This window comes from Mesoplodon mirus (genome assembly GCF_964341445.2).
Source record: "Mesoplodon mirus genome assembly, chromosome: 12".
NCBI classification, from domain to species: domain Eukaryota; kingdom Metazoa; phylum Chordata; class Mammalia; order Artiodactyla; family Ziphiidae; genus Mesoplodon; species Mesoplodon mirus.
In genome coordinates this window covers 83,401,495-83,425,962 of record NC_138988.1, presented here as the reverse complement: position 1 = coordinate 83,425,962, position 24,468 = coordinate 83,401,495, and the positions used below count along the sequence as shown (strand labels likewise).

General features: G+C 46.2%; 2 protein-coding genes across 2 annotated transcripts; one reads left to right on the top strand and one right to left on the bottom strand.

Moving 5' to 3' along the window:
• Positions 1-12,155: 12,155 nt before the first annotated feature.
• MCCD1 (mitochondrial coiled-coil domain 1) lies at positions 12,156-13,348 on the top strand (the record flags this gene model as incomplete). The annotated part of the gene is made up of 2 exons (XM_082638067.1): positions 12,156-12,320; positions 12,879-13,348. The coding sequence occupies 2 exons, from the start codon at positions 12,156-12,158 to the stop codon at positions 13,065-13,067; spliced, it is 354 nt and encodes a 117-aa protein (XP_082494193.1). The 3' UTR covers positions 13,068-13,348.
• Positions 13,349-13,400: 52 nt separating this feature from the next.
• DDX39B (DExD-box helicase 39B) lies at positions 13,401-24,046 on the bottom strand. The gene is made up of 11 exons (XM_082638065.1): positions 23,979-24,046; positions 22,549-22,891; positions 21,656-21,783; positions 21,285-21,377; positions 18,825-19,008; positions 17,626-17,744; positions 15,381-15,512; positions 14,492-14,601; positions 14,247-14,391; positions 13,955-14,102; positions 13,401-13,621 (listed from the first exon to the last, which is right to left on the bottom strand). Exons 2-11 carry the CDS (start codon positions 22,757-22,759, stop codon positions 13,605-13,607), a joined length of 1,287 nt encoding a protein of 428 aa, XP_082494191.1. The 5' UTR covers positions 22,760-22,891; positions 23,979-24,046; the 3' UTR covers positions 13,401-13,604.
• Positions 24,047-24,468: the final 422 nt, after the last annotated feature.

Sequence of the window (24,468 nt, the reverse complement as noted above, 5' to 3'; positions counted from 1 at the left end):
CCAGGGAGGTGGTTATTAGAAGTCCTTCATAGAATCTGCCTATCATGGCTTGGTTCTTCCTTTTGTGTTTAATTGGGTCACAGCTAGAAACTGAAGTTCAAGTTAATAGTGTTTGAATAGTAATGAAATACATCCTGTTGGGACTTCCCTGGTGGTCCAGTGGTTGAGAATCTGCCTTCCAATTCAGAGGACGCAGGTTCAATCCTTGGTTGGAGAACTAGGATCCCACATGCCACAGGGCAACTAAGCCCACGCTAGAGAGGCCAAAACAAGAGAAGCCCACATACAGCAACTAGAGAAAGCCTGAGCACCACAAGGAAGAGCCCATGTGCCACAACAAAGACCCAGCGCAGCCAAAATTTAAAAAAAAAAAAATCGTATTAGCCATTTAAGAAGGAAATTCTTCTTAAATCTTAAAACCAAATGACATGTTTAATATCTTATAATTAATTTAGAGCAGACAAAAATTAAAGTACAAGAATTTATTTTCCTCCTGAGACACTATATTAGTTACCTACTGCTGCAAAATAAATTATTCAAAACTTAGCTGCTCAAAACAAACATTTATTATCTCCCAGAGTGTTTCTGGCTCTGGGCCTCTCTAAAGGAGACAATCAAGTTGTCAGCCAGGGCTGCATCATCTGATGGCTTGACTAGGGCTGCAGGATTCACATCAAACATGGCTCACTCGTACGGCTCTTGGAAGAGGGCCTCAATTTGCAGCCACATGGACCTTTCCATAGGGCTGCTTATGACATGGCAGCTGGCTTCCCCCAGAGCAAGTGATCTGAGCAAGAGAGCAACAAAGATGGAAGCTGAAGTGAGTTTTATGTCCTAGACCCAGCGTCATACACCATTACATCAGCCTTACTCTATCAGGTAGAAGAGAGTCATTAAGTGCAGCCCACACTCAGGAGGAGAAAATTAAGCTCCACCTTTGGAAGGGAGGAGCAGCAAAGCATTCCTGTATGTGCTAAAACCAAAATAAAAATTAAATATTCTTTCAAGATTTTTAAAATCAAATACTGGAGTATATGGTATATACACTTTAACCACACTAGATAATGCTATTTTGATTTCCAAAGTGCTAGTACCCAACACAACATTGTAAATCAACCATACTTCAGTAAAAACATAAATTTAAAAAACAGTGCTAGTACCAACTTAAGCTTTTACCAGAAATGTGTAAGAGTTCATGGAGCTGATGTGTTTACTCTGAAAATGAAACAAACTCAGCTTGGGACTTCCCTGGTGGTCCAGTGGTTAAGAATCCACCTTCCAATGCAGGGGATGCGGGTTCAATCCCTGGCTGGGAACTAGGATCCCACATGCCACAGGGCAACTAAGCGTGCTGCAACTACTGAGCCTGTGCCACAACTAGAGAGCCCACACACTGCAACTACTGAGCCTGCACGCTCTGGAGCCCGCATGTCACAACTAGTGAGAAGCCTGCGTGCCGCAACAAAGAGCCCACATGCCACAACTAAGACACGATGCAGCCAGATAAATAAATATTTTTTTTAAAGAAATAAACTCAGCTTAAGGAAAGGAAATAGGAGTTGCAAGTCACTTCCTTGTTTGCAGAATCACCCAGGCATTTTCTTTTTTTTTTTTTTTTTAATTTTTATTTTTTATTTTTTTTTTAATTTTATTTATTTATTTATTTATTTATTTATTTATTTGCGGTATGCGGGCCTCTCACTGTTGTGGCCTCTCCCGTTGCAGAGCACAGGCTCCAGACACGCAGGCTCAGCGGCCATAGCTCACGGGCCTAGCCTCTCCACGGCATGTGGGATCTTCCCGGACCGGGGCACGAACCCGTGTCCCCTGCATCGGCAGGCAGACTCTCAACCACTGCGCCACCAGGGAAGCCCCAGGCATTTTCTTTTCTTCCTTTATTTTACTTTTATTCCATATACCTTGGCATTATAATTTTAGCATATACAGATAATGCTTCCTTTCAGTATAACCACATAGTATTATTTTATATGTTTGAAACATCCGATAATAAGAATAAAGGAAGGAGAGGAGAGAAGGAAGAAAGCAAGAGGGAAGGAGAAAAGACAAAAGAAAACAAAAGTAAAAGAAAGAAGAGGGGAAAAAAGGAAAAAAAGTAAGAGGAAGAGACGAATTGGAAATGAGTATAAATAACATTTTCAAGGTGAAAGGAGATAAAACAGATTTAGGCAATACCTATAGAATAACAGAGATTTAAAAGAGCTTTGTTAGTTATCTATTGCTGTGTATCAAACTACTTCTAAACCTTAGCAGCTTAAAACAACACACATCTATAGTTAGTCAGACAGAGAAAGACAAATATCATATGATATCATTTATATGTGGAATCTTAAAAAATGATACAAATGAGCTTATTTACAAAACATAAATAGACTCACGACATAGAAAACAAACTTCCGGTTACCAAAGGCAAAAGTGGGTGGGGGGAGATATAAATTAGGAGTTTGGGATTAACATATACACACTACTATATATAAAATAGGTAAACAATGATCTAGTAGATAGCACAAGGAATTATATTCAATATCTTGTAAAAACCTGTAATAGAAAAGAATCTGAAAAGAATATATATCAATGTATATGTATTTACTGAATCACTTTGCTGCACACTTGAAACACAGCATTGTAACTTAACTACACTTCAATTTTTAAAAAACCAAACATCTATCACCTCAAAGAGATAATACGAAACAAGCGAAATGGAACAGATGCTGGTAGGAGAAGTTGGATAAAGAGAAGGATTTTATAAGATGGAATAAGTAAGTAGGTTGTTGGTATACAGATGGAAATTATTTTGTTAGTCCCAGTCCTCCAAGAAACAAATGCCAAAATAGGATTAAACTCAGCAGAATTTTATTAAACATCTGTCAGAGAATATGGAGAGGGAACCAGAAAAGATGAGACAGCCAGCAGACCAAGATGAACTCTGGTCACAAGTGATCGACAGAATGAGAGGTTTCCTGGACCCTCCAAGACCACCAAAAACAATCTAAGCGAAGTTAAGCAAGGCCAGAGGGAGTCCTCAAGTCACAGCTGGTCATCAGAGGAGTCCCATGTCTCCCAGGAATGAGCCTCCCATAGTGTCCCTGCTGTGACCAGTTACTGTCTGGGAACAGCCCACGGGAAGCAGGGCCTCTGCACAAACGCTGCCATAGATTTCAGAGCACAGGAGCGTGGGCCCTGTGCCTTACCTGGGAGTGTGACCCAAACCTTCACACCTGATGGGTCTGGGCCTCTGGAAATCAAACACTTCTGTTATTGGACTTAATTACATCCCTCCCAACCAGATTCTTATGTTGAAGACCTAAAGACCAATGAGACTCTATTTGAAGATAGAGCCTTTAAGGAGGTAATTAAGGATAAACAAGATCATAAGGATGGAGCCCTAATATGATAGAACTGGTGTCTTTATAAGAGCAAGAGACACCAGAGATAGCCTTTTTTTTTTCTTTTTTTTTTGGTGGGGGTGGTGGTGTGGCCATGCCGAGTGGCTTGTGGGATCTTAGTTCCCCGACCAGGGATCAAACCCGGGCCCTCGGCAGTGAAAGTATGGAGTCCTAACCACTGGACCACCAGGGAGTTCCGTCTCTCTCTTTTTCAATTCCCCTGTGCTCACAGAGGAAAGGCTGTGAGGTCACTGTCTGCAAGCCAGGAAGAGAGGCCCCACCAGACACTAACCCTGCTGGCATCTTGATCTTGGACTTCCAGCCTCCAGAACTGTGAGCAAATTAATTTCTGTTTTTAAGTCTCCCAGCCGATGGTATTCTGTCATGGCAGCTTGAGCAGCCTTTCTCAGGCTGGGTTGCTGCATTTGTCTGTTCAAATTACAGGGAACGTGAGAGAACCAGGAAGCGCCCAGTCTACCACCACTTCTGAATGGATTCCTCCTGCCCTCATTGTGATAGTAGCTCCACCCCTTTCTGCAGATTAGGGTAAATTACTCCTTCCTCGAGAAGAGGGAACTCCTCTTCTTACCTGCTGGTCTCTGGGCACATGGAGTCCAAACTTCTCTGGAGGCAACAGTCATGTGTAGAGGTGTAGTTCCATGGTATCCTTGTGGTACACCTTATAAGAGTGCCCCTTTTGAGAACCAGGACCCCCAACCCTGTGGAGATGTAAAGGCAAGAAGTGTAAAATCCCCCAGTGGGTGATTGAAAGTAATGGTAAATGGGGTGATACCTGTTTCCAAACCTTGGTCCTGGACCCACCTTATTTTCCTATTGAGAACATGGCACTATATAAAGGTCTCTGATTTAATAATATACTGCATCCAGAAAGATGTAACCCCATCCCTTCAAGATGTTTCCTCAAAGCTGGAGCTTTAGTTGCATCCTCAGAAGGCCTGTCCAGCATTCTGTGTGGCCGGCAGCCCCTGGGTGGTGCGGATTGGGATATGACCAGTGGATCTCATGGTCGTGGCTCAGCCTGCAGCCTCCTTCACTGTGAAGTTGGCCCCTGGTCAGATATTCTGCTAAGAGCAATTCCAAGTCTGTACATCGGGAATTTCAATGGTCACCAGGTAGCGGTGCTGGCTAAAGTTCTGAGGAACGGAAAAGAAGATCCGTACATGGAATAGGTGTCTGTCCCAGTGAAGATGAACCTCTGGGCCTCCAAGGATGAACCTCTGGACAGAAAGTAAGTCAAGTTGTCAATTAGCAGCTAGTTGGTCACTCAAGAGATAGTGCTATATCAGGGCCCGGTATTGGTCTCTAATGCTGACAAGTTGAACACTCAGCGGTAGGTGTTGGAATTCTAAAGTCAACGTTCACCTGCTCAATGTCCATGCCTAGGCTGAACAGGTTGGTAGCCACAAGAATTCACTGCTGAAAATCTTTAAACTGTTGATACTGAGAAAGCCTTTGTGAGAAAGGAAAGCAGAAAAATGTTGAAAGTCCCTTCTTTTAATGGCCTCTTTTCCTCACAAGGACACAAAACATCTTCCTCATCTCTGACTCACCTCTCCTCCTGGGGCATCCCACAGAGGATGGCAATGGCTGGGAAGTTTTGCTCCACTAGGAGGCGGGCCAGGGCAATGCAACGCTGCACAGACCTCAAAAGGATCATTATGTGTTGTGGGGGGGGGGGGGTTGAGAATGAGGGGCTGTGGGCTCCCAGGCAGGCTGTCTTAAACTCCTTGAGCTCACAGCCACCCTCAGACATGGTCCTGTCCACCAGAGCCCAGGAGCCAGCCCCACACACAAGTGCACAGGCACTAGACCTAAGATTCCCAGGGCCCTGGACCCAGCTTCCTGATACCACTGGACCCAGCTCCACCCATCAGTGGGCAGGCACCAGCCCCAGGACACTCTGGGCCCCAGCACTATCCACCAGCAAGTCCGGGACCAGCCTCACATACCAATCAGCAGGCACCAACACCAGAAACCCCCCCACCAGTGAACGGATACCACCCCCAAGACCACCACAGCACCGAGTCTGACAGGGCAGGACCCAGCCCACCAACCAGCAGGGCGATGCCAGCCCCAGGTCCTGCTGGGCCTCAGTGCCATCCACCAGCAATACAACACCAGTTCTGGGATACCTGGCCCAGCAGCCAGAGAACCCAGGTCCTGGCTCTGCTTGCCAGTGGGCCAGCACTAGCCCCAGGGCCCAGTTTCATCCACTGGTGAGTGGGCACCAGCCCTGGGATCATCTGGACCCCAACCCCACCCACCAACAGTGGACACTGGCCCAGGGACCAACACAGCCCCGCAGCCTGCATTGTCAGGACCCAACCAACACACCAGCAGGCTGGCACCAGTCCCAGGACTTCCTAAGCCCCAGACCTGCCCACCAGCAGGTCAACTCCTGCTCTGGGACACCTTGGGCCCATCAGCCTGCTGCCCTGAGATCCAGCCCCATCCACCAGCAAGTTGACACCAGCTTTAGGACCCTCAGGGTCCCGCAATCAGAGACCCCAGGACCCAGCTCCACCTCCCAGTGAGGGGGCACAAGCCCTGGGATCCCCCATGCCCTGGTCCCACCCACCAGCAGACCAACACCAGCTTTGGGACACCTTAGACTCCTCAGCCAGCCACCCCAGGATTCAGCCCCACTCACCAGCAGACCAACACTAGATTCAGGAACCCGAACCTACAACCATACCCCTCCGAACCTGGATCTGCCCACCAGTGAGCCAGCTTTAGCCCCAGGACCCCCTGGGATCCCACACAAGCTACCTCATGATCCAGCCCTGCCAAAGAGCAGCCATCAGCTTCTGCACAAGGCAAGGCCTGGCAATCAACCAGACCAGGGGCCAGCCATGCCTACTAGATGGTCCACAGTAGTCAGCCCACATCAACAGAAGGACTCACACAGCCCACATAGGGGGCACCCCTAGAGCATATAGCTCTGGTGACCAGAGAGGAGTGCACAGCTGGGACACATAACGTCTCCTACAAAAGGCCACTTTTCCAAGATCAGGAAATGTAACCAATCTATCAGATACATAGAAACAAAAACAGCAAGTTAGCCAAAATGTGGCAACAAAGGAGACTAGAAATCAACTACAAGAAAAAATCTGCAAGAAACACAAACACATGGAAGCTAAACAACATGCTAATGGATCACCGAAGAAATCAAAGGAGACATTTAAAAATGCCTAGACTATTGAAACAAAAACACAATGATCCAAAATCTATGGGACACACAGAACTAGAACAAACAATCCTAAAATTTATATGGACCACAAAAGACCCGAAACTGCCAAAGCAACCTTGAGAAAAAAGACCAAAGCTGGAAGTATCATGCTCCCTCATTTCAGATTATTCTGCAAAGCTACAGTAATCAAAACAGCATAGTACTGGCACAAAAACAGACACATAATAAACTCACACATCTAGTCAGTTAATCTACAACTAAGGAGGCAAGAATATACAATGGAAAAAAGACAGTCTCTTCAACAAGTGGTGATGGGAAAACGGACAGCTACATGTAAAAAGAATGGGATTAGAAAATTTCCTCATACCATATATAAAAATAAACTCAAAATGGATTTAAGACCTAAATATAAGACCTGAAACCATAAAACTCCTAGAAGACAGGCAGAACACCCTCCAACATAAATAGCAGCAATATTTTTTCAGATCTGTCTCCTAAGGCAAAGGAAACAAAACAAAAGCAAAAATAACCATGTGGGACCTAATTAAACTCTCATAAGCTCTTTTTTTTTTTTTTTTTTTTTGGTCACGCCGAGTGGCGGCAGTGAAAGCACCGAGTCCTAACCACTGGACTTCCAGGGAATTCCCAAAACTCATAAACTTTTTTAAAAAAATATTTATTTATCCATTTAGCTGTGCCATGTCTTAGTTGCGGCACGCCAGATCTTCAGTCTTCATTGTGGCATGTGGGATCTTTAGTTGAAGCATGCGGGATCTTTAGTTGCCGCATGCGAACTCTTAGTTGCAGCATGTGGGATCTAGTTCCCCGACTAGGGATCGAACTCAGGCTCCCTGCATTGAGAACACAGAGTCTTAGCCACTGGACCACCAGGGAAGTCCCAAAACTCATAAGCTTTTTTTTTTTTTTTTAATATTTATTTATTTTTGGCTGCATTGGGTCTTCATTGCTATGTGCAGGCTTTCTCTAGTTGCGGCCAGTGGAGGCTACTCTTCGTTGTGGTGCACGGGCTTCTCTTTGAGGTGGCTTCTCTTGTGGAGCTACGGGCTCTAGGCGTGTGGCCTTCAGTAGTTGTGGCGCACAGGCTCAGTAGTTGTAGTTCATGGGCTCTAGAGCGCAGGCTCAGTAGTAGTGGCACATGGGCTTAGTTGTTCAGCATGTGGGATCTTCCCAGACCAGGGCTCGAACCCGTGTCCCCTGCATTGGCAGGCAGATTCTTAACCACTGCGCCACCAGGGAAGTCCAAACCTCATAAGCTTTTGCAGAGGAAATGAAACCATCAACAAAATAAAAAGACAACCTAACGAATGGGGGAAAATATTGATATGACTCATAAGGAGTTAATATATAAAACATAAACAGCTCATATAACTCAACATCAAAAAAACAATCCAATTAAAAAATGGTCAGAAAACCTGAATAGACATTTTTCCAAAGAAGACATACAGATGGCCAACAGGCACATGAAAAGATATTCAACACTGCTAATCATAAGAGAAATGCAAATCAAAACCACCATGAGCTATCATCTCATACCTGACAAAATAACTATTAACAAAAAGTCAAGGGCTTCCCTGGTGGTGCAGTGGCTAAGAATCCGCCTGCCAATGCAGGAGACACAGGTTCGTTCCCTAGTCAGGGAATATTCCACATGCCGTGGAGCAACAGAGCCCGTGCGCCACAACTACTTAGCCTGTGCTCTACAGCCTGTGCTCCACAACAAGAGAAGCCACCGCAATGAGAAGCCCGCGCACTGCAATGCATAGTAGCCCCCCGCTCGCCACAACCAGAGAAAGCCCGCACGCAGCAACGAAGACCCAACGCAACCAAAAATAAACAAATAAATAAATTTTTTTAAAAAAGGTCAACAAATAGCTAATGTTAGTGAGGATGTGGAGAGAAGGGAACACTTGTACGCTGTTGATGGGAATGTAAATTGGTACAGCCACTGTGGAAAAGAGTGTGGAGTTTCCTCAAAAAGCTAAAAATAGAACTACCATATGGGGACTTCCCTGGTGGCACAGTGGATAAGACTCTGAGCTCCCAATGCAGGGGGTCCAGGTTTGATCCCTGGTCAGGGAACTAGATCCCACATGCATGCCACAACTAAGAGTTCGCATGCCACAACTGGGGAGCCTGTGTGCCACAACTAAGGAGCCCGTGAGTCGAAACTAAGGAGCCTGCCTGCCGCAACTAAGACCCAGCACAAGCCAATTAATAATGTTTTTTAAAAAAGAAGATGAAAACACTCAATGTTCTGTGGTGACCTAAATGGGAAGGAAATCCAAGGAATAGGGGATATATATATATACATGTGGCTGATTCACTTTGCTGTACAGCAGAAACTAACACAACATTGTAAAGCAACTATACTCCAATAAAAAAAATGAAAACACTAATTCAAAAAGATACATGCACCCCAATGTTCATAGCATCACTATTTACAATTGCCAAGATATGGAAGCAAGCTAAGTGTTCATCAACAGATGAATGGAATACTATTCTGCCATTAAAAAGAATGAAAATTTGCCATTTACAACAACATGGATGACCCTGGAGGGTATTATGTTTAGTGAAATAAGTCAGAGAAAGACAAATACTGTGTGTTATCACTTATATGTAGAATTTAAAAAATAAAACAAACGAATGAATATAGCAAAACAGAAACAGCAGGTATAAAAACAAACTAGTGGCTACCAATGCAAAGAGGGAAACGGGGAGGGGCAAGATAGGGGTAAGGGAATAAGAGGTACAAACTACTATGTATAAAATAAATAAGCTACGAGGATGTATTATACAGCAAAGGAAATATAGCCGTTACTTTGTAACAACTTTAAATTGAGTATAATCTATAAAAATTTTGGATCACTATGTTGTACACCTGAAACTAACATAATATTGTAAATCAACTATACCTCAATAAAATTTTTTTCATTTAAAATAAATGCAGGGCTTCCCTGGTGGTGCAGTGGTTAAGAATCCGCCTGCCAGTGCAGGCGACACAGTTTTGAACCCTGGTCCCGGAAGATCCCATATGCCACAGAGCAACTAAGCCCATGCACTACAACTACTGAGCCTGCGCTCTAGAGCCCAAGAGCTACTGAGCCCACGTGCCACAACTACTGAAGCCTGCGCGCCTAGAGCCCATGCTCCGCAAAAAGAGAAGCCACTGCAATGAGAAGTCCACACACCGCAACAAAGAGTAGCCCCTGCTCGCTGCAACTAGAAAAAAGCCCACGCACAGCAACGAAGACTCAATGCAGCCAAAAATAAATAAAAATAAATAATTTTTTAAAAAGACTACTAGACATAAATAAAACTTATTATATAAAGAAAGACAGACTATTAGATACAGGAATAACAAAAATAAATATACACAGTAACAAATCTAGGTTTACATTTATCTATCTTCATCCCTTCATTTCCATGACTATGAGATCCACAGCTCATCCAATAGATTTGAACTGATCCAAATACCAGCCTTTTCTTTAGTTCTCACAGACGAACAAAGCCAAATCCACAGACTCTATTATAATTCACGGCTTAGGACTGCACACTGCACGTTATTGGATGTTAGTCCATTTTGGAGTTCATAACTTGAAATAGAAACTCAGATGGCTGGGACCTCCCTGGTGGTCCAGTGGTTAAGACTCCACCCTCCCAAAGCAAGGGGCCCAGGTTCAATCCCTGGTCAGGGAACTAGATCCTGCATGCCGCAACTAAGATCCCACACGCCTCAAGAAAGACACAGCGCAGCCAAAAAAAAAAAAAAAAACCTCAGATGGTTGAAATGTCTAATTTTCAGGATTCACTTCGTTATTTATGCATCATTTAGATTGTCTTACACAAGTTTTATTTACTTAACAGCTGCTAATCTTGCTTTTAATTTATAAATGTGGTTAGTTTCACTTCAATGTTGAATGTTGTGGGCTGTTTAATCGTATGCTAGTTTCCCTTAACTGTAACAACAGTAGTTTGGGCCTCTTATGTCCCAACAAGTAGGACTTTAGCCTGTGCATACATTGCAGTTCAGAAATGAACCATGTATAACCCTATCACCGAGACAAGAAGGAAAGCTTCTCTCCTCCAAAATTTTACAGGGATTCTTTTTTCTACTGAAAAATGGGAACCTGCCAGCTAATGGGGAATGTGAGGTCCCTGACCTCATGTAAAGGTGCTTCAGCCCTTCAAGTTCAAGAACCACTGACCTGCAGGAAGGTCTTCCTCTCTGGTTCCTGGACCCCCACACCATGGCAGAGGCCATCTTCCCCCCCAATTCAGTGTGATGTCCCAGATAGCAAGCTGGTTAGCAGCTGTCCACCCTCCAGCAACCTTGCTTTCTGAAGCATGTTTTCCTGTCTGAGGACCTTTTAGATCGAAGCTGGAACCATCCACCCCCTTCTGAGCCACAGAGGTGTGGCTGTGCCCTCCATCCACAACAGAACATCACAGGACACACTGCAGGAAGTCCGATATGTATACCTAAGGCTCACACAGTGGGTGCACAAAGCTTTTGTTCTAATGCAGATTTGATGGGAGGGCTCACCAGTTCAACAAAGCTTGAAACCGGTACCAATGCATAGAGCCCAGACTTTCCAGAGAAGGCAAACCCTGATGATGTGCAATGTACAATAGGGACAAGGAAAAAGGTCTCTCTGGGGGCTTCCCTGGTGGCGCAGTGGTTGAAAATCTGCCTGCTAATGCAGGGGACACGGGTTCGAGCCCTGGTCTGGGAGGATCCCACATGCCGTGGAGCGGCTAGGCCCGTGAGCCACAGCTACTGAGCCTGCACGTCTGGACCCTGTGCTCCGCAACGGGAGAGGTCGCGATAGCGAGAGGCCCGCCCGCGCACCGCGATGAAGAGTGGCCCCCACTTGCCACAACTGGAGAAAGCCCTCGCACAGAAACGAAGAGCCAACGCAGCAAAAATAAATAAATAAATTTTTTTAAAAAAAGCAAACATTAAAAAAAAAAAAAAAAAGAAAAAGGTCTCTCTGGGCCAGTAAGAAGAGCAAAGGGAAACAGGGAGAAACAATACTTGAGCCAGGTCAATGGATATGAGCTTTCAAGTCAGGTAGACGTGGGGGTGAATCTTCCTGGCTTTTCCACCAACCAGCTGTGGAGCCTTGAGCACATCCGGCCCAGAGCGGACCCCAGCCCATACTTACTGAGTTGAGGGCTGAACGAAATTCTCTTGAGCATTTCCTCACCTGCCAACCAGTAATGCAATTTCTACCTTGCAGATTTGAGAGTGAGAAAACACAGTGCTAAGAAAAACAGACACAAGACATGCAGTAGGCTGGGGACCAGAGTTCTAAAGCAAGTTCTGCCTAACCTGGCAGGAGCATTCTCACACCAGGGAACATGAGTTTCTGGACTCTGTCTGGGGCCAGGTTGGAGGCGGGTGGGTGCAGCAGAGCAGGGCAGGGGCAGGGCCAGGCACTGAAGCGAGGCCACAGCCCGGAGGGAGCCAGTTCCTGGTGGCTGTTGGGTGGCTCAGACAGCTCCTTGGCTCCCCAGCCATGGTTCCCCCTTTGCCCTGGCTCTCCCGAAGCTGCTGCCGGCGCCTCCTCCTGCCACCCTGGTGCCCGGCACTCCAGGGCTCCTGGAGGTGCTGCTCCCAAGGTCGCAAGGCAAGCACAGAAAAGACTAGCTCCACAGGCACTGGGCAGATGTCACCTTCCAGGGTAAGTGGCACCAAGAGTGAGGGTGGAGGGCGTGAGGGCAGATCTGTACTGGGGGCAGGGAATCCCCTCCCACCTCACCCTGTACCACTGGTGAGGCCAGCTGAATGCAGACACTCCCCCCACCCCTAGAGCACGTTGCCTAGCTCCTCAGCTCCCCCGCACCCTCCCTGCCCCCACCGCACTCCAGACCTCAGGGCACCCTCTACCTACACCCCTCCCTCCCTGCACAGTCCACTAAGTCCTTGAACAGGAATTTCCCCTCATCCAACAGTTAATTATTTCTCAGGGGGGGGTTGGGACAGCCAGTCCTCCCCTTCCCATACATCACACAGAAGTCCAGTTATAGCCCCTGGGCTGTGATCTCTAACTTCCCCCCTCCCCCCAGGCCTATGCCTAAGACAGGAAGCAGTACAGATGTACTGCGGTTAAGGTCATGTGTACTGCAGGCACTGCAATACAGATGACCTTAAACTAATGGGGCTGAAAAACAGGAAGGAGGCAGTGAGCCTAAGCTCCCTGCCCTGGCTGATGCTCTCCCCCTAACCACCCCTCTCCCAGGACCCCTGGCCCCGCCCCACAGCTGAGCTGGCCCAAGCTGAGGAGCTGCTGGAGCAGCAGCTGGAGCTGTACCAGGCCTTGCTCGAAGGGCAAGAGGGAGCCTGGGAAGCCCAGGCCCTGGTGCTCAAGATCCAGAAGCTGAAGGAACAAATGAGGAGACACAGAGAGAGCCTGGGAGAAGACGCCTAAGCTTTCCACCAGCTGCCACTTCACCCTCCTACACTGGAAATACTGCACACTGCCCTCCCTCCCCAGCCCTTCGATCAGAAACATCCCAGCCTCTCCCAGGCCACTAAGGAAATGGAAGAAACCAACACAAAGGGCCAGAAATTGGAAAGTAGTGAGAAGCCACGGCCTCTGCAGTCTTTCAGTAACATCCCCCAGTCTGACACCTCCTACTGACCTCCGCCCCACTGCAGTGTACACAGTCCCCACAGGAATTTACTCCGGATTATGCCCTAAAATAGCCTCACCCCAAATCCAATAAAGGGACGGAGCGCTTACAGACACCACAGACGCATGTGCTTTTTAGTTTTGTTAAAAAAAATTCTGACAAATCAGGAAAATGGGGGTTTAGGAGTGGTGGCGATGCAAAAGAGGGAAGCCATGGGGTGGGGGACGGGGTCGTCAAGGGTAGGCGGCAGCAGTGTCTCCTTCACCCCCACGCCTGGCATCATCTCCTGAAGAGGAGCAGACTGTCACACTCCAGAATGGGTGGGGAGTTCTCTACCGCGTCTGTTCAACTGAAGAAAAACATGGCAGTTAGAATAAGGTATGGAAAAGAAAAAGCTAGGTTGGTAGAAAAGGCCCCCTGAAACACATGCAGATGTTTGTGCAGTGTGTGGGTCAGAGGATACATCTGGGGGTAAAGAAAGAAATACTTCGATGAGAAGAGACCCCATAAAGAGGTCAACTAAACATCCCAACAGGGCATCAAGGTGGGGGTGCGGGGGAGAAAACAGATGACAAATTTGTCAAGTGCCCACTATGCACCAGGGGCTTTAAGAAAAAACCCACTAAGGAACAAGGAGAACCTAAAGGACTGGGGGAGCCAGTTTCATGAGATCATTACTCACTGTAGGAGGAGATGTCTATCTCATCAGGCAGCTCACTAATATTGACTTCAAAGCGATCCTGCACGTCATTGAGAATCTTGGCATCATTCTCATCTGACACAAACGTGATGGCCAAGCCCTTGGTGCCAAACCGGCCTGCTCTGGCCACCTGGAAGGAGACAGATGATAGAACTGGTAGACCCCAAAGAAGGAAGACATCCAAGAGGAGGGATGAAGATGTACAGTATGAAAAGATAAAGAAACTAAGGGGGTGGGAGAGGACACTAGGATACCTTCCGGGTGTGGGGCTTACCCGATGCAGGTAGGTGTCAGAATCCTCAGGCATGTCGTAGTTAAAGGCAATGTTCACCCGCTCGATGTCCATGCCTCGGCCAAACAGGTTGGTAGCCACAAGAATTCGTCGTTGAAAATCTTTAAACTGCTGATACCGAGAAAGCCTTTGTGAGAAAGGAAAGCAGAAAAATGTTGAGATTCCTTGCTCTCAAGGATCTCTTTTCCTCGCAAGGACACAAAGCATCTTCCCCATCTCTAACTCACCTCTCCTCCTGAGGCATCCCACGGTGGATGGCAATAGCTGGGAAGTTCTGCTCCACCAGGAGCTGGGCCAGGGCAATGCAACGCTGCACAGACTTCACAAATATCACCACCTGTGTGTGTGTGTGTGTACGTATAAGGTTGGGGGGGATGTGCGTCCATGTGGGTGTGTGTGAGAGAGATCATGTGCAAGAGTTTTCAGTAATTACACTCTTCTAAAAGAACTCCTCTTAGTGCCCATCACATATTTCCTCTTCTGCTCTAAATGTTACTTAGCCTTTCCCTCTTGGCTCTGATTTTTCCTGAGCAGACAGACATGCTGCAGAGAAGGTATGGAAAACAGTAACTAAAATTACCAGACGTATTAGGAGACAAGGATGAATCCACCTCACGAGTGGTAAAAATTTGAACTGAAGTCTGGAAAGACCACAACCAATATTCCGACTCACCAAAACGTCAAATATAAGAACTTACCCTAATTCTAGAAAGTAGTTTTTAGTGCAAGCAAATCACACAACAGGTAAAGTGATGGAACACTTCTCCCTCAGTAAGTAGTACAATAAATAAATAAAACTTAAGAACCTAACAGGCCTAATGTGTTTCTGGACTTTCACCAACTTATTAACTCTCTTTCAAGGATTTTATAATTTGAGCTTTATTTTGTTGAATATCTATGCCAGGCATGGAACAGAAAAGCAGTTCCCACCTTGCTCACGCTCAGTGCCATCAAAAGACATGTTTCTCTCAGTTAATAGAATTTTCATTTAAGAGAATTTCTCCACCATTCTCTTTCACATGACACACGATTTCCTCAATAAAAGGATATATTATAGAGGTTCCTGCAACAGTTGGAGATGTGCTCACTCTCCCTACTGGACCTTGAACAACTGACCTGGTTGAATTCAAGGACATCCAGAAGGTCAAAGAGCTTCCGGTTCTTCTCGTTGTCCTTCAGTTTCACGTAGTACTGCTGCAACCCATGCAGCGTCAGCTTCGTCTCATCATCCACGAAGATCTCCATTGGCTGGGGGGGAGGGGGGAGGGAAGGGGTGGGGAACGGGAGGAGGGCAGAGTGGGGGGGTTAAACCTGGGGGGGTGGAGGAAGTTGATCTCCAATACACCCCATGGCGGGATGGGGAGAAGAGAGGAGATTGGAAACCCAACCCCACCCCCAAAAATACCCACATTTTAATGTGGTCTTTTCCACAGTAGATCTAATTTTCTTCCTATCAGTTGAGTTTTAAGATTTTCCAACTGAAAATTTTCACGGGAAAGAAACTTTGCAGGGAGGAAAAGACACAGTACAACCACCCAATGGCAAGACGCCATTACCTCAAATGGAGGTGGTGGAGGTAAGAAAACAATGGGAGGTGATTCTCCAAGAGAGAACACGAGCCAAACACCTGGGAAATGATGGGAAACAGTGACTCGAGGTCAGAATAACTCCATCAGAGCTGGTTTAATATCAGGGAGAGGACAAGGACTACTCCATTTTATGCTCTCAACTACGAGAATCATATCCCTATTAGGAAGGCGGATGTCTTCCATATCCCCATTAGGAAGGTGGAAGATCAGAATGCTTCAGTGGACATAAGTCAAAATACCATGAAAAGAGAAGCAAAAATTACTCAAGATGAGCAACAACTTGCCCTCGGACCACAAGGAAACAGTTTTAGATAAGACTGGTCTCAACTAAAAATCAAACCACCTACACTGTTACGTGGAAGGTATCAATAAGTGGTGCTAAGAAGCAAATTCAGAGCAGCAGTTATTCACTCATCTTTAAAAACAAAACAAAACAAAACATATACACACACAACCCTTGAAGGGAAGGAAGGCAGCATTTAAAAAAAAAAAAAAAAAGGGCGGAAATTGACACAAGTCTCAACTCCGAAGCCCAACTTTCCTAGCACTCTTCACTAACTTGAAGACATAGTTAACATAAAACCCCAGGGTCCAAGATTTCGGGAAAGGATGTGTGTGTCATGGGAGAAAACCAGAAGCCCAATCTCAGAAGTCAGACTAGCAAAGGTAGGCTTTCCAAAGAGAAGTTCCATGGCTTCTTTCAGATCTAATCTGAGCCCCAAGTACAGCTGAAGAGTTTTGGTCCCATGGGAAGGAGCAGCGCAGGGAGGGAAAGAACACACTCCACTGCTTATACAACGGCCCCGCCTAGCCCCAGACCCTAGCACCCACCTGGTTACATCCAAGTGGAGCTCCTCACTTTACCTTTCCCATATCCCTCTAAGTATTAAAAAAAAAAAAAAAAAAAAAAAAAAAAAAAAAAAAAAGTGTTTAAAAAATGAAAAAAAATCTACCGCCCCATTCAGAACACCCCTCCCCACCAACACAAATGGAGGGAAACAGGGAACACGGCACGCCTTGGGTTCAGGAAAAAAACCGGGAACGGAAAAAGAGGCTGGTTTGGTCCTCAGCTTCCTGGTCAGGTTCCCCGCGGCCTCCGCTGCCGCCATCCACCGCCGGGTGCCGTCCGCATTCCCCCGCCGCGCCACGGTGCTTCTCTGCTGCCGGCTCACATCAACCGAGGTTCCGGATGGGTGCGAGGAGGTACGGGTGGGAAGGAGTATGGACTCGGGGATTGAGGTGCCAAAGGCCCCCACCCCTGGAGGTGGGGAGGGAGCGGATTCATCTGTGCTGTGTGCTCTTCTTTTGGACATGCCCTGCCATCTGTCTGTCCCTCTCTTGCTCTCCTGCCACCGGGACATTATGAGTTTGGGGAGCAGAAGGCTCCGGTTGTATGCTCGATGCCACCTTGAGGGTGCGTGGCTGTTAGGGCGTATGTAGGAGACGATGGGTGGGTAGTAGGGCAGAAAATCCTGCCCTCCCCCAAAAGGGAGAAGAGGTTCAAAAATGCTGTGATTTAAAAAAAAAAAGTCGAACACTTCCCGCTCTCACGTTAACCCGACCAAGTCTTCCGGAGTTTCCCTGGCGCCCGCGCAGACCCTAACACTAACTGTCTCTGCCTCTGTGTGTCTCTTCAAGGAGTCATCACTCCCAAATGGGCATGTGCCCCCTTCTTGGCGCTTGAAGGACAAGGGAGTCTGGAGGAAGAGGGCGCGGAGGGGGAGGAGGCAGCGGGCGGGGAGTGGAGGGAGAGAAGGTAGAAGGGTATTTACGTCTTGCATGAACTTGCGGCAGACTGGGCGAATCTCTTTGCTCAAGGTAGCACTGAACATCATGACCTGCTTCTCATGGGGGGTCATGCGAAAAATTTCCTGGACATCCCGACGCATGTCTACAAGAAAAAGAAACTATAGTAGAAGAAAAGCATATATCGTAAACAAAGACCAGAAACAGGCGTACCAATGAGGTAAAGACTGTTGGTAAGCGAGAGTCTCGGTTCAGGGGAAGATGTGCCTCAGGCCTCTCTATTTTCTCCAACCACCATACAATCATACCCATAGTAATAACACAGTGGAAAGAACAATGGATTTGGGACGAGGTTCCAGCTGTGTATTTTAACCACACAAGAAATTAGATGAAACCCCAAAGTCCACAACTAAAAAATGGGGATAAAGCCCACTGCAGAGGCTCACAAACATAAGTCCTTTGAAAAATGCTTTACAAGGAAGGCCCTTCTCCCTATTCCTCTCTCCCCAAGCTCCAACTGTCTACAAATATCGCGCACCTATTACATTCCAGCTGTCAGAGTCCACTCCATGCTTCCTCTGGATCACACTGTCCTATCCAGTCAGGCAAATATGACATCTCTACTTGGAGCCCACCTTATAGCTCGCCATCTAGAATAGCCAAAGATCATTTGGAATGACTTATCCCTGGGGCTATGTCGATCCCTACCTCTCATTCACCAAATTTGAGTTCTTACAAAACATTGTCCTTACTTAACCCCACTTAGCACACCAGAATACCACACCGCACAAACTCCCACAAACACCCTCCACATTAATTCTAGAACTTAAGTCTGGAGATCTACTCAGCTATAAATTCTGACAATATATACTGAGCTGAGGATGCCAAAAGAGTTGACTGTCTCCTCGTCCTGCTCAAGTTTCTCCCCTATGACACCCACTATAGGGTTTTACAAAGGAGAATGGTGGTGTGACTAATATCCAACATCAGCAAAGTCCCTTCTCTCAAAACATCACCAAAAGAAAGAACGTTAACACCCTCCCCCTTGATCACTAAGGATGCTTAAAAAGCCTAACAAAGACTGACCAGGGAAGCCAGAGCCATCAGTCATGGGTGATAGATTAAGAGTCGTCCTGGCACTAAGTGCTCCAGTATCAAATAAACATCATTTGGCTCCAAAAGGCAACTCCCAGATCACTAGCCCAGTCCCAGCACTGCTACTCACCGAGTTGTTCAAGCATCTTATCGCATTCATCCAAGATAAAGTGTTTAATGTGTTTGAGATTGAGGCTCTTATTTCGAGCCAGGGCTAGGATGCGGCCAGGGGTCCCCACGACGATATGCGGGCAGTTCTTCTTCAGCACCTCTTCATCTTTCTTGATAGACAGACCACCAAAAAACACTGCGACCTGCCAACCCAGGAGAAAAGAGTATCTCATGAGGAAGGAAAGAATTCAACCTCCCCAAGGTTCCCATCCTTTCAGTTTACTCTAAACCAAGTCTTAGAACACTTCAGAGCTAAAAGGAACATAAGAGATCACCTAATCTAAAATTATTATATCCCCCAAACATTAAAGCTAAGAAACAAAAGTGACCTGCCCTAAATTACATGGCTGACTGAGGCAGTGAGGACCAGCATTTAGTTCTTCTGACTTAATCTAACTATCTTCCTTCCCCAAGGCCAGGCTTCACTGTAAAAATGAGGACGGCAAGAAATCACCAGTGTCAAGTACCAAAAAAAGCTCATGGACATCAAGTTTTCCTAAATGACCCCAGATTTTTAAACTCCTTTGCATAAACCCTATGAAATTACTGATTCATGCTAAATATACTACTCCATGTTAAAACCATTAGGGGAATGGTTGTTGAGGATCTGGGCCTTAATACTCTCTCAAATAGCACCAAAAACTGCCTTTTAGTTTCAAGGGGGAAAGATCAGACTGACAGGACCCTAATTCTAGGGTAAATCTAAAGCCATTAACTGTGTGGGACAGGCAGGTTTGCAACAAAACAGGAGGTACACAGCATCATCTATGAAGAATTCTTGCCAAAAACGTTTAACTTGAACCAGTTAAGCTTTCAAATATAAATTTCAGTTTAGGGATTTCCCCGGCGGTCCAGTGGTCAAGATGCCACGCTTCCTATGCAGGGGGCGCGGGTTCGATCCCTGATCAGGGAACTCGGATCCCACATGCCGCGTGGTGCGGCGGAGGGAGGGAGGGAGGAAGGAGGGGGGAGAGGGAGAGGGAGAGGGAGAGGGAGGGAGAGGGAGAGAGAGAGAGAGAGAGAGAGAGAGAGAGAGAGAGAGAGAGAGAGAGAGAGAGAGGGAGGGAGAGAAAGAGAGAAAGAACGCAGGAAAGCTCAGTTTATAGGAAACACTGGGAGGGAAGTACAAGTTAAAACAACACAAGGGAGTAACCAGACAAACTCAGAGGTAAGACATTCTGTAGAACTAGCTCAACGTCTTAAACAAATCACTGAAGCATAATTTTGAGCAAAAGAAAGTAAGACTATGCTATGACAATTTATATTTGATCTTGACACCAAGACCATCCTCTTTTGAGTCCGCAAGGTGATAAGTCAGACCTACAGAGGAAGAAGTGCAATCCTAGCTCTCTACTGAGCTCAATGACAATGTTTCCATAGTCATTAGCAATGGAAACGGTTTTCTGGTTTTCAACTTATAGAATCAACCTACCAACAAGACTGCTTGCTAAAAAGACAGAAAGTAAACCGCAATGAAACTGACAACATAAGAATACAAACATACATAACACACCCACCAGCTTTCAGACTATATTTAGAAAATTTAAATACAGTTTTCAAATTCTAGGAGAAAAAGTGTAAACAAGCTAAATAATCTTTCACGATAAAGTCAAAAAGGCCTTTAAGTTGACAAACTGAGAAAATAGAGCCGAATACTTGGTTTCACAGAACATCAGAACTGAAAAAAAAGTTAACTAGTGGTATTCTGTGAAGTACAATTAGATGGGAGAACAGAAATCTTTTCGTTATAAGGCCCTCTGCATTACCTATGCACTTTTTTTTACCAGGCACAGATACTACTTTTACTACTTTGGCTTTAAACAAATTACTTTTTAGTTTAGGGCTATTACTCACACACTTCTAGTTCTACATATAAATTAAAAACCAATTATGAGGAAAATTACAACAATCTGAACAAAAATACTGTTTTTTTTTCACCCAAGGAGGGTACAAAGTTATATACATCAAGCATATGTTTATGTTTCTCAAACTCCAATTACCCGAGGATCTTGTCAGAACACATATTCATACTCGGTAGGACTGGGGTGGAACTCATGCAATCTACATTTCCAACAGGCTCCCAAATGACACTGAAACCATGGGTCTGGGAACCACACCCTGAATATCAATGCACAAGCATATTTATAGGATGTGTTAAAAACCAAAGCAAACTATAAAGCTTCTCCAAAATCAAAATACAGCAGACATCTCTGAAAGTATAATGCATACCCAAATGAGCCCTAAAATATAAACCTCTTATATACCTAAGCTGCAGAAACTTACTACGTACTACATGTAACTGAGATCTGTATATAGGTATTGAACACCTGTGGCATGTGAAGACTGCTGATCTAACAAGTCTCCAATGCCTCCAATTCCCCACACCCTCACCCCCCCAGGTCTCTTTACCCTGGCTTACCTTGACGTTGGGCATGTATTTAGAGAAGCGTTCATATTCCTTGCTGATCTGAAAAGCCAACTCCCGAGTGTGACACATCACCAGTACAGACACCTGGGGGGGAAGTAGACAGAGACACACATACAGTATATCCCTTCACCAGGTATGTCACAAAAGCACACCCAGCAGATCACAGGTGACTACAATTCTGGATCTAAATCATTAACCCCGTGATTACTGCAGAATATTCTCATGGCTATCGGTCAAGGATGACAAAGGTCATCTTAACAACAAGCACTCCTGGCTCTGAATGCATCATGTAGCCGAGACAAAAATGCCCTTCCTGAACATTACTAGCCAAAATGCCTTCCCAGCACTCTCCCCAAGTGTACCTGCCCAGTAACTGGCTCCAGCTGTTGCAGTGTCGCCAGCACAAACACCGCCGTCTTTCCCATGCCTGACTTGGCCTGGCATAGGACATCCATTCCCAGGATGGCCTGAGGGATGCATTCATGCTGGACTAGAAGCAGGGAAAAAAAAGATAAATTAGTCTCCAGAGAACTCCACCACCTTTTTCACCAGGCCAAACCCATTTCTCACCACTCAATTCTTAAGTTGTTCTTGTCAATTTCCAGACCCTTTCTACCTCTCTGCCCCCTCAATCAAAGTGATTCCCAAATCAGACCTTCCCAGTTCCTTCTAACATAGCCTCTTCCAGCTCCAGGGCCCAAAGTCCTGCTAACAACCCTCTTGCATCTACCAGTTGGACGCCCTAGGTGCTCCTGATTCTGTCTGAATGTTCCTTAATCTGTAGCAATCCATGAATTTTGAGTGCCTGCCACAGGCCATTTCTCATACTTAGATTAGCATGCTGTGGGGCACATAACCCTGCAACAACCTTAAACAAAATGAAAAACTTGGTACATGACCCAAAAGCCAGCCATCCTTAGACCAGCCATAAAGGTTTCCAGAGACCAGAGTTGGCCTGGCCCAAGGGTCCAACCAGCTCCTCTCTGGAAATTTTAAATTAAAAGTCAGACAGACAAAATTTAAAAAGGCAAGAAAAAAAGCCACTCTAAGTTGCTTTTAGATCACTAGCACTTACATGCTATCATGAATGAAAGACCAACTTATATAAACCTCTTCTATTGCTAAAATAGTTTTTGGTACTTATTTCCTGGTCTATCCTGAATATAAATCTGTACCACCTGAGGGACCACGACCATACTGTTTCCTGTATCCTTAAAGAGCCTAATGAATACTCCACGCCCAATAGAAAATTTACCTTCTGATGGATGCTCAAAGCCACAGTCGACAATGGCCCGGAGCAACTCTGGCTTGAGCAAGAAGTCACGAAAGCCAGAGCTGTGAATGGAGACGTAGGAGCCCTTGACATCCTTCTTGGCAGGGGCCTCAGCCCCATCTCCCCCAGCTGCTGTCTCCACCTCATCATCTTCATAATCCAAGAGTTCATTGTCCACATCGTTCTCTGCCATAACTGGGCCGGCAGGGGGAGAAGGGGAGGGGTCTCTGGATGAGTTCACGCAGAATAAGGGAAGACAGAGGAGGAAACTGGGGGCTTGAGGAACAGTAGAGGAAAAGAAACACAGTAGTTTCTGACAGAAGAGCTGGGGGGGAAAAAAAAAAGAGAAAACTCATCAGTCATGAGCAGAGCCTTCACCATCTTTTCCATCCGCACACTCTTTCCACTTTCCCTAAACTAGGAAACACTTACCTGGAAAAAAAAAATAATAAAGAAACACAAGACAAAAAAGCGAAAGGCAAACATAATACAGGGAATGGGAAAAGTGGGCCCAGGGGAAGTGGTTAGGACATTAAGTTCCCAAAAAGATAGGATCAGAGAAGCAGAAACCAGAAAGTTGGAAGGGCAAAACCGACTTATAAACTCCTGGTCTGTGACAGTGACGAGGAAAAAAAAAACGTACGTCTGAAAAACAGAATACTACTAATGGCTTAAAATGGAAAATGGAGATGAAAGTGACAAAACGAAAAGTCCTCAACGGAAGACCTTGTGCTTTCCCTATAATCTCAAGGTGTCGACAGCAGCCATCAGTCCAGGGTGATAGATTACGGTCGTCATTACGCAAAGCGCTCACTTTTCAAAATGAAAACATCATGTGGCTGCCATCCACCTCTCGCAGCATTCCAGCCTCCCACTCCTCAATAACCTCCTTCTGGCGCTTAAGAAATCCTCGTGTAATTAATGGCGGAGAGAGAGGCCTAGAGAAATGGCTCGGCCGGGAAAAAACCCACTCCTCCATCATACGATGAATAAAAAAGAACACAATCATTAAGAAAGATGTATCCTCGTTCCGGCTAACAGAAGCTTTACCAAGTGACCTCCCATCACCGTTATGTTACTCCTAAGTGTAGCTCATTTCCGAAAACACACAACACCACCACTGGTAAACATTTGGAAAACACTCCAGATAATGGTGGGCAGTCCGAGGTGAGAAAAGTCCAACTAGGCCCACAAGTCGGGACTCCTTCCATTCCCACCGAGGACCGAGAGATAAGCGGGAAAGTGAGAGCCCCGCCCTCTGCAAATGCCCAGGACCAGAAGACGCCTAGCGCCGCCTCTCACTGTCGCTGGGTTCGCAGATAACCGAGGGTCCTACCGAATGAGCGAGGAGCAAAGGAAGCACAATGGCGCCGGGGCCACCATCTTGGATTGGGCCCCCCTAGCTTCCCTACCTCCCCCCGAAGTTTCTTGATCTCGAGGGATGCAAGTGATGGAAGTAACGACCCAATCAGACTCCAGCGACCAGACCATAGCCTGTACAAGGATTATCAGGAGGCCGTGCGACAGGATGGGCGCAGAGAAACGCAGATGGAGGCGGATGGTGCCGAAGGCCAAAGCTTACCTGAGCAAGGCGAAGGCGTATGGCGGCGGCAACAGCGACGAAGGAAGGAACCTGCCTTCACTTCCGGTTCCCTGCTTTCCTCTACCCCGGCCTCCCGCCTTACGACTGCGCAGACGTAAGGGACCGGAAGAAGGACCTTCCACGGTTCTATAGTTCCGCGCACTCCAGGGTCGCCTTTAGAAAATGCCTGTGTGGAAAGAAAAAAAGTTTTAAGCCACTTCTAACTCCTCCGCTACTACCAGTAACAAAAGGCATAAAGGAAATTAGCATCCTCCCCATTGTTATCTTTTTTCTCTTGTCCTGCTCTTTTCCACGCCCCC